At 35.6% G+C, this 9,915-nt stretch overlaps 2 protein-coding genes across 3 annotated transcripts in view; one reads left to right on the forward strand and one right to left on the reverse strand.

Moving 5' to 3' along the window:
* The window catches only part of LOC139752714 (huntingtin-interacting protein 1-like), a 65,051-nt gene extending 61,562 nt beyond the window's left edge, over positions 1-3,489 (reverse strand). Inside the window, 4 exon segments of the mRNA XM_071668540.1 lie at positions 106-167; positions 833-990; positions 1,243-1,506; positions 3,267-3,489. Coding sequence (XP_071524641.1) covers positions 106-167; positions 833-990; positions 1,243-1,506; positions 3,267-3,356 — 574 coding nt within the window. The 5' untranslated portion in view covers positions 3,357-3,489.
* Positions 3,490-5,997: 2,508 nt separating this feature from the next.
* Tcs5 (TP53 regulating kinase) lies at positions 5,998-8,598 on the forward strand. 2 transcript variants are annotated; one of them, XM_071668542.1, is made up of 2 exons: positions 5,998-6,079; positions 7,725-8,598. In XM_071668542.1, exon 2 carries the CDS (start codon positions 7,725-7,727, stop codon positions 8,391-8,393), a length of 669 nt encoding a protein of 222 aa, XP_071524643.1. In that variant the 5' UTR covers positions 5,998-6,079; the 3' UTR covers positions 8,394-8,598. The 2 variants fall into 2 exon arrangements, with proteins under 2 accessions (XP_071524643.1, XP_071524644.1); XM_071668543.1 differs by lacking the exon at positions 5,998-6,079 and adding an exon at positions 6,442-6,633.
* The last annotated feature ends 1,317 nt before the right edge of the window (positions 8,599-9,915 follow it).

The following is a 9,915-nucleotide window of genomic DNA, read 5'->3' on the forward strand; positions in this document are numbered from 1 at the left end:
GAAAAGCGATATATGGTGATGCAAGATTACTCAACTGCTTTTCCTAAAATGAGAAGTAAAAATGTTTATTAAAACACTCCTAAAGTATCAATGAGATCTACATACCTGCTTCATAAAGATTTAAGATACATTCCATGTACTCAAGCATTTCAACTGCTAACTCGAAGCTGAAAGAAAACCAGAAATGAGAACAAAAGTGAATGAGTGTGTGCGGCATAATCACCTAGTGATATTTCAAACAATTTTACAAATAGCTTAAATACAAAAACATATGAATGTAGAACTGATGACAATGGCCAAGTTTAATGCATGTGCATTTTAGTAACTTCAATTCTAAATGTCTTACAAATTATTCAGATATTTCTTTTCATGCATGCCTGCCTTAGTGATGGAATATAAGGAACCAAGCTTTTGAGGAAAAATCCTCACTCTGTTCTTTCTTCTGTCCTAAAGTTTAGAAAAATTAATACTATACAGGAGGAATGGACTTCCAGCCCCTATATACCATCCCTCTTACTATATAGTACTTGGTTTCTAAGACATGCAGGAGACATATGGTTATGATTCTTTCACATCTCTCTCCAGGGATATCTATAGTTGTCTCTTGCCCATGCCACTGCATGTAAGGTGATAAATAAGAGATTAAACTAACAAACTAACCATGCTGGGATGAATTGGCATGTGCTAGTAGGTCTTTCACCAGCACATCCAGACTTACTGCCCACACATTTCTCTGCAGAATATCATGGACATTTCCATTATTCATTCTGAACTTTCAATTATTCATTTGCTTATTCAAAAACACTCTAAGATATTTATCCAAAAAACTTACTAATTATTAGCATCATTTTCTGCAAGGGATTCCAGTTCCTCTGGTGTTACAGATAATGAACCATAGAATCGAGGGTAATGTTGGTGGAAGTTCAACTTAGCAATCACCAGCTCACAGTACCGCTTGATCAATCGTCCATAGCCATGGGTGAGATGTTGCTGTTGGGGGTAATAACATACATATAACAAATCTACGTCTTCAAAACAAATCAATAAAATATACAAAACACACAATTCTACATAAAATAGAAATCAAATCCTGAAATTTATTTTAAGGACAGTTGAGGTTATCGAACAATGAGTGGAAGAATTATATGCAATATAAATAATACCACTGACAAATCTACTGTGAGCATGCCATCAGATTTGCATTCACAAGTTTCAAAACAAAATAGATAAGAAAGCACTTACAAAGTGCTGTCCTATGTCCTTGATTCGATTAATATGACGCTGAGAGTCTCGGAGCACATTAGGGTGACCATCACGGAAGACAACATGAAGGCAATGACAAAATTTCCAAGCTGTAACATCTGTACTGATAGGAGGACAAACAGCGACATTCCGCCAGAAGAGATCAGCATTTTTGTCTGTAAATGTTCCAATAATGAGATTTCGTACATGCTTCATCTTAACAGGAACTTCTTCATCATTGACAGCTTTTCGAAAACTGGCCTCCTGTAAAGTCAAAAGATGTTGTACTCATACTTTTCAAAGCTATAACAGGTAAATCATTATTTTTTCAGTAAAATACAGAAGTGCAACAATGAAACAAAGGGCATTCTGTTATTTACATCTATATCACTAACTACTGCAGTGCAAAAAGTATTGTACAACGCAAACCACTATTAAAACTAGTAAAATAAGTCTACCAGGATCAATGGTAAAAATTCCCTCACACTGCAACATTACTTTCAACTTTCAGAAACTGTGTGATGGCATCCAAAGTATTAGTGTTCTCTTTCACCCTTTACAAAGTTTCTAAAACTGCCCAGATCACAAGTTTTTAAGTTAGGTAACTTCTGGGATTTAGCTATGATTATTTATGATATTAATGTAGGCATAATCACAAACAATGTAGGCTTTTCAAGTTGTAAAATCCTCTCTCTCTCTCTGAAGCAGTGTCCATCAAACATGAGATTCTCAGGACATCTCTATGAAATTTATTCCCTATCCTCCACTATATACTTAACCATGGTATCAGAGCTTGTTCATTCTTGGCCTACCTTAAGCCAATCAGAAATTGCCAAAAAGATGAAGTCAGAGACCTATTCAATTCCAGCCGTTCGACAGCTGACAGTTGGTAAAGAAAAGGTTTTTCATCAAAAGAGAGGGAATCCGGGACAGGGTAATAAAAGCCAGAAAAAGAATGATGATAGAACACCAAGTCAATAAACAAAAGTAATTCAACTTTCAAAAATTACACTTCTCCTCTTTGATCTGTCCCACAAGAATGAGAACATACCCATATGAAGGAGGAGGGTTTAGAGATAAGAGTTTCAGATGAAAGGACTCATCTCAAATGCAAGAATAAATATCAGTACTTTCAATGGTACACTGGAGAGACGAGACAGATCTTTAAAATGATTCTTGGTCACACACTCCAACTTTAGAGATTCTACAGATCATGCAGGAATGTGAGGACACTCCCTTAATCTATAACCAAAATTGACAAACTTCACAAGAAAAGAATATTTTGCCCTTGGGGCAATGAAAGTACAGAACTGTCTGACAGAGGAGGATGTAACAGCCAAAAGAATATATTCTTTAAAAAATAAAATGGGTAATAATTCAACAAAATTCATTCTGCTGTATGACAGCATCAAAGCCAACTTGTTTTCCAACACCAGTGGGATACGCGGGTAAGACGGGTCTATGACAGAAGATCCCTGAGCTGGATATCAACTGTTACTTTATCATAGTAACCAATTCGTGTCTTGCATTGTAAGAAAAAGCATCTAAGCTTGTTCTTAAGTTGACCAAGTAATCAACATACATTATATAAAATGATGATTGCAAATAGTTGTCAGTTTCTTTAATCTATAAATATGAATTATCTACGTTCCAAAAGATCAACCTCTTTTATAACTGGACTGAATTAACAATCTTTAATAATTTCATGAAGCTTATGGGATTTATTGGTAACTATTTTATAAAACATTTTGGGGTAAGCTAATTGTAACAGTTCTCAACACGAAGATCCACTCCAGTAGCATCATCTTGGATGCTACTTTCCTGGTCTTGCTTGAGAATGACAGTGTTCCTGTACTAAAAAACAGAAACAGCTCATACTTAGAGACGACAGTAAAGAACCCAAAGGAGCGCCCCACCCATTTTATCATGACATGTACGGTGTCAACAGGATATCCTGGTTCCACACCTTCCTAAGTTCCTAATTTCAAAGTGTACAAACCAATACCTAATAATGACAAACGTACCTGTGATCTCTCAAATTGGTCCCGTTCTTGGTCCAGGGTGTTGCTTCGTCTTGTCCCAAGTACATTAGGAATCTTTTTTATCGAAGTCATCTTGGTAGTTGTTCTAGTCGCTAAAGTAATACTTCCATCATTGCCAACTCTATGCTACTACTATCTCACCATACTAACTATAGAACACTGAATTTCACCCACACAGAAAACAAAAAAGCATCGAAAGTTTACTGCATTCCCTAGAATAGACGATGCAAGTTAAAATTAAACGATTCAATTATACAAATTCGGATTGGGGAACAAATTCATTATTTGGTGTCTTACCATATAAATCGGCAGTCACTCGAATTTTACTACATGATACTGTTTTACAAGTTTACCGGAACTTTGTCATAAAGCAAGTAGTTATTTCTCGTGCGGTCTTTTGTTCTTGCATTTTTTCGTCAGTTATCTAATGAGAGCTATTTGAAAATCAATCTAATATCGGAATGCTTTTATGTAATGACTCGTCTATGAATATTCAGATCCACTGCTATAAAACATTAAAAATACTTTCAGCAGAGCTACGCAAACCTACCCTATAGGATTTTACTGTTAGTAAAGTAGAATTTCTGTCGGCATATGCCTCAGCATAGAATTCATTTCACAGAATGACAGGCAAGAATACAGACTCCCAATTACATTGTATCTTTAACCCCATCCGTCACCGTGCCAGTTTGATGTGTCAAGTTTCGTTCGTGCGATTTTTTTTCCAGCAATCCAGATGGAATCAGTAGGGAGATTTTCGGATACTGGGAATCAACATCACACGATTCGAAACCATCCTTGCTCGTGAAGCGCATTCGTAATGTTGAAGACAAAGTATATCAACTGTGCAACAAATATGAATGAGCACACGGCTTGTACATTCAGTAAAAAAAAAAAAAGAGTAAATGAAACTGACCAATGGCATATTTACCACACATTGCGTGAATCCGTGCATCCGCCCCACTCCAGTCTTCCCTTTAGTTTTGGGTTCTGAAAATAAGCAGTGGCGTTATGAACGAGTAATAATAAGCATAACATATTTTTTGGACTAAAATTCATACATTTCCAGTGACATCTGTCAATTTCATTGATTACAACAGACTTTTTTTTTTATGAGATATGGTGCAGACTCGGACAGATACTAAGCATGTTCAGATATGAGATTTTGCTCATGGCTTGATATCTTCAGAACGTTATCTTTTTGTTCCTAACAGATACGACTTACTCTTTTTTTAAGTAGAATTGTTTCTACCTTTTCAACACACTTCTTTTTACAAATTATCTAAGGCTTGGTATTTGTCTTTCCGTGACCATAGCTTCCGACATAAAAAAAAAAAGTATAAGTAAGCGAGACGGTCTGACACCGAGGTCTGCCATGCTTATTACGAGTTAAAGTTAATTAATCTACTACAGGAAGATAAATGTTGGGGTGGGCAGAGGCGAACAAGGGTTTTCAAACTATCTGAAGCCACGTAATCATCTCAAGCTCATAATTTATCTTTTGGATCCACGTCAAGCTCTCGTGGAACCCAGCTTGAAAACTCCTGTTGTGGACAAAGACACAGATACGTGAGTGTAGACAGGGAAAGCAATATTAATTCTAACCAGACCGGAGGAATACCGGTGCATGACGGGTGGAGTCGTCTCGTGGGATCCCGTTTCTGAACTTGTCTCTGCTGTCATACAAGCCTATTGATTTGCCTTAATTTTGTGCATTTGTTGCTTTGCGTCTTAGTGCATTTCATCCATCCCATCATCCTTATGTTTCGAAAGTTTTTCCTTCACGTCTTTTGTAACTCGTTTCCTGATCATTGTATTTCTCAAAGACCGTTCTTGACCCACTTGAAAGTTTTTTACGAAAAGTGTGTGTGTGTGTGCATTTACTTACAAGTCTGTCTTGTGTACTTGAATATGTGTGTGAGGATGTGTACGAATGAGTGTCAGCACGTGATTCACTTACGTGTGGTTAATTAATTCATTACCTAAGGTGGTTTACAGTCGCTCGGTTCCATCTCTAATGCTACCCTTACTTTCAAACAACATTTGAAGCCTCTTAACACTTTGTACTTTAACTCTTTCTTCACTCGAATTTACAGTGAATGGAAATGTATGGAAATGAATGTATGGAAAAGGACACTTTTGTTCTTGTCCATTTTAAACACGCACAAGGCAAAAACCCAAGCGCATATTTATAAGATATGTGTATTCGAATACGTTACACTTTTCCAATTAAAATTTTATAGACCGTTCCCTTCCCATGCTTTCTTGCATCGTTTCACTGTGCTCAAATACCAGAAAATGCGTGTCTACCATTTCCAGGTAAGAGTGTCATATTTCCATAAATATTTTTGTATCATATGATTTATGATATTCCATCATTATATATATATATATATATATATATATATATATATATATATATATATATATATATATATATATATAGTTGTGTGTAATTTTCATAATGCTCTGAGATTCAATTCTAAGTTTGATTACACCCACTTTAAATTTTCAGAGGCAAGAAGAGAGTATATTTTCATTGCTTTAGCCAATGATTCTATACCAAGGGTAAAAAACGTACATAGCATGGGGTAAATATATCATACCTGGAAATTAAAAGTTGTACACTATATCAGGTCAGGCTGTTTTTATAAAAAAAAAAAATCATAGCGAGGTGCTAGGATAATGCCCCCCCCCCCCATCCTCGAATCCCGCGCCACTCAGCGAGCATTGCCATCTATGGAGCAGTGTGTGCATACTAGCGTTTGTTTACCTCAGATACGCGTGGCAGGAGGGTACCGTTTTTAAGATGAATTTTTATCTTGTTTGGTTTATTAAAAGGATATATGTGTTGTGCCATACCCATAGATTCAGTATGAAATTATCTTTGAGATAGTACGTGGCGTTATATTACGTGTTAGGTTATTTTTCTAATGTGAATGTGGCGAATCTGAATCTGGTGCCAGTTTTACAGGGCAGCTAAAGAGCTGAATTAGGTATATATATATATATATATATATATATATATATATATATATATATATATATATATATATATATAATTTCCTATTTCAGTGATTGGAGAAATGTTACATTGTTATTAGTTCATAATCATTTCTTTTCCGATTTTGGCATGTCCAAAAAAACGTGCCTATCTCGATTCATATATACAATATTGCTTGGAATTCGTGTTGCCAATGGCGTGGAAAAGCCTTAGTGTCTGTTGTGCTTAAGAGTTATTGGAAATGGTTTACTGAAACCTTCAATACTAAAACAGCCCCTGAAAGAGACGTGGGTTTAGGGGCTGTAGGAACACTGCCCAAACTTGGCTTCCTTCGTACCTAACGAGGTGGAGTAGCATGTGGGCTACGAGGAGTGAGAAGCCTCTCGGCTGTTATTCTGCATTATTAGAAGTTACCTTGAATCAGTTTCCTTTCTTGTAGTTCTTACCGCACCTAATTAAAGCTGTGGTTATGTGTACAGTGTGCTGGTAAAAAGGATGCCGACTGCATTTTGATTAAATTTGAACATCTTAAGATTGACTGACTGTCTGAGATGAAGTGTGATTGATGTGTTGTTGCTGTTGTAGCAATGTAAATGTAAAAATTATGAAATGCATAATCGGTGATATACTCAGTAATTATCATCCAGGCCAGTCCCTTGCTCGGAATACAATCACTTACTCAGGACACTGTCATTCGGTCCACTCCTCCCACTCAGGATCTAGTCACCCGAGGCAGTTAGTTCCTCACTCAAGCCAGTTCCTCTGAGACTATGATACCAAATCAACCCTGAAACATCAGAAAACCCATAATTAACTCGTGAAGAATGACAGTCTGTTGGAGAATTATGCTGGTGGGCCAAAAAACTGAAACAAAACTGACTGGAGAAACAACAGTCCTCCAACTCCCTTTGCTAAACTTGTATTTTTTTTCATTACGAAGTTTTGGAAACCCTCCTCTTTTTATCTCATCCTAAATTTGTCAGGTTCTTGATAAATAGAGCAGCTGTGCTTCTCTAGAATAGGTCTGCAAGTCTATGAATAAAAAAAAACACAACAGTAATGGTTACTGAGAGTTTAACAAAGGAGTGCAGAACTTAGGGAAATGAATAAATAATAATAAAAGATTCAGGTTTCCTTACGTTGAAAACTTAACCCACAGTTTAATATATATTTAGTTAACTATGCTATGGCCTCATAATTATGCTTTTAGTAGGATTTACCTTATACCCTTTTACACTAAGCTTCAAACAATTGCATATGATCATAGATGATACAAAAATTTTAAGAATTAAAAATGAAATGGGAACATTATGCTTGAGTATAAGTGCAGGAGGGGTTTCTTTAGTCATATAGGGTGCTTTACCATGTATTTACTATATGAAAATTTTTACATTTGGTAATTATTTTATTAGCTCATGTGATAAATTGAATTTCAGATGGGTCGAGAACTCCTAACCCAGGGAGCTGAGGGCCGTGTATATGCTGCACAATGGCTTGGACGTCCAGTAATCATAAAGCATCGATTTCCCAAGCAGTATCGTCATCCAGACTTAGATAACTTTATTACACATGAGCGAATGAAGGCAGAAGCACGTGCACTAACGAGGTGTCGTACTTTTGGTATCAAGACTCCAATTGTGTATGATGTGAATTTGGAAAAAAATGAAATGATACTTGAGAAAATTGCTGATGGTTTAACTGTCAGGAATTATATATATCAAGCTGTGAATAGGAATCTGTCAATGGATAGCTCAGTTATGTTGTGCATGGCAGAGAGGATTGGTAAAGTTCTTGCAAAGATGCATTCAAACAACATTATACATGGGGATTTGACAACATCAAACATGTTATTAATTCCCCCATATGATTCTTCAGAAATTATTCTCATTGACTTTGGACTGAGCTCTGTTGACGAACGTGTTGAGGACAAGGCAGTTGATCTTTATGTTTTAGAACGGGCCATTTTGAGTACACATCCCAGCACAGAAAAGTTTGTTGCTCATATTCTCTCTGTGTATGGAAATAGAGGTGAAAGTGCTATAAACGTGATCAGACGTCTAGATGAAGTTCGGTTACGGGGAAGAAAGAAACTGTGCTTTGGGTGACTTTAGGTAATTTGAAGACTTATCCTTGGCAGAGGTGCCCATACTAGTTATTTGATGAACTTTTACATTACTATGATATTTTATTACAGGATTTAGATGAATCTTTTTCAATGAAGAATATCTCTATTGTAGAATTATTATATATGCATTATTTTTATTTCAAAAGATTCTCTAGTTTTATCTTATAATAAAAGGCAGAAACATTTGTCTGCATTTCAATCTTTCCTTAGTACTGTTTGTACAAAGTATCATTTGTCTGTGTTGATACATTTTGGTATAACAGAAATGAGATCTCTTTTTTAAATGTACAAATTCTTCAGTGAAGGAAGAGTATTCTATAAACTCATTTTCATCGCATATGAATCCTAGGTATTTTAACTTCCAAGTGTTAAACCAAGTTTGATATATAGATATTTGAAGACATAATATGTAATGAACTATTGCTAATGATAAGGAAAGGGAGGAAAAGTGCAAGGTTGGATTTTGTAGTCAATCTTTTCAGACACATACTTTGTATATTCTCAGTTTACTAATAATCCTAGTTCTAATAAAGTTTATAGTTCATAGTTTCCAATAACTGACTCACTCTATGGGAAGATTTTCATACCTGCAGATGTTTACTTGGCAAATTTTTCTATTTGAGGACAAAGCAAAAGACCTCGTTTTGAAGAGCTATAATGAGTGTGGACTGTGACGAGAGCTATATCATAACTGATATATAATTCCAATTAAAGTGCATATTTTGAAAAATATAATTAGAGGGTTAGAATGCCTAAATGCACCAATTTTTAATTAGCTGTGCACATGGCAAAGTATTGAATAAAAGTAAAAATAATTATTGACAGGCCTTTCATTTGGTTATAGCCACAGGACCATATGGGTCTCAGTAGACCTGGAAAAGGGAAGACTTCGACTTATGGCTTTTGTAATGTTCCTCTTAAAATTCCAGGAAGAGTACACATTAGTTTGGAAATACCAAGCAGTTATTTGAATATGTACTGGTGTTTTTTGTTTTATCTACCAAATTTTTATTATTTACATACTTGTATCAGAGTGCATTTTATATATTTGAATGAAATATTGCATACAGAAGCCTTTTCATTTTACACCAGGCCATGCCAACTTATGGAATGAATGAAATATTGCATACAGAAGCCTTTTCATTTTACACCAGGCCATGCCAACTTATGGAATGTACTGTGGTCTTTTCAATTAGCTTCAGTGACAAGAAATATCTAATATCTTTCCTATCCCTTGAAGAGGTAAAATTCTGACAAATATAGAATTAACCAAACAATTTACAATTAACTTTTGTTTACGGACTTCACTACAGTGACAAATACATGTCACCAAAAGCACAAACTATGCAACCCACCCACCATGAAACAATACCCAAGATTGGTTTGGTGTGGAGTCAATAGATGATTGGTCAGTTAGGCTGTTCAACTTTTGTATAGCCCAAAGTGAGGTATCTGAGGACTGGAAGAGTGCTTGAATAAAAGATATTTATCAATTTAAATCT

The sequence above is a fragment of the Panulirus ornatus genome, chromosome 13, assembly GCF_036320965.1.
Source record: "Panulirus ornatus isolate Po-2019 chromosome 13, ASM3632096v1, whole genome shotgun sequence".
In the NCBI taxonomy this organism is placed as follows: Eukaryota; Metazoa; Arthropoda; class Malacostraca; order Decapoda; family Palinuridae; genus Panulirus; species Panulirus ornatus.

Bases quoted from the DNA above. Each gene is read 5' to 3' on its own strand.
- Tcs5 (XM_071668542.1), top strand. From the start codon at position 7,725: ATGGGTCGAGAACTCCTAACCCAGGGAGCTGAGGGCCGTGTATATGCT.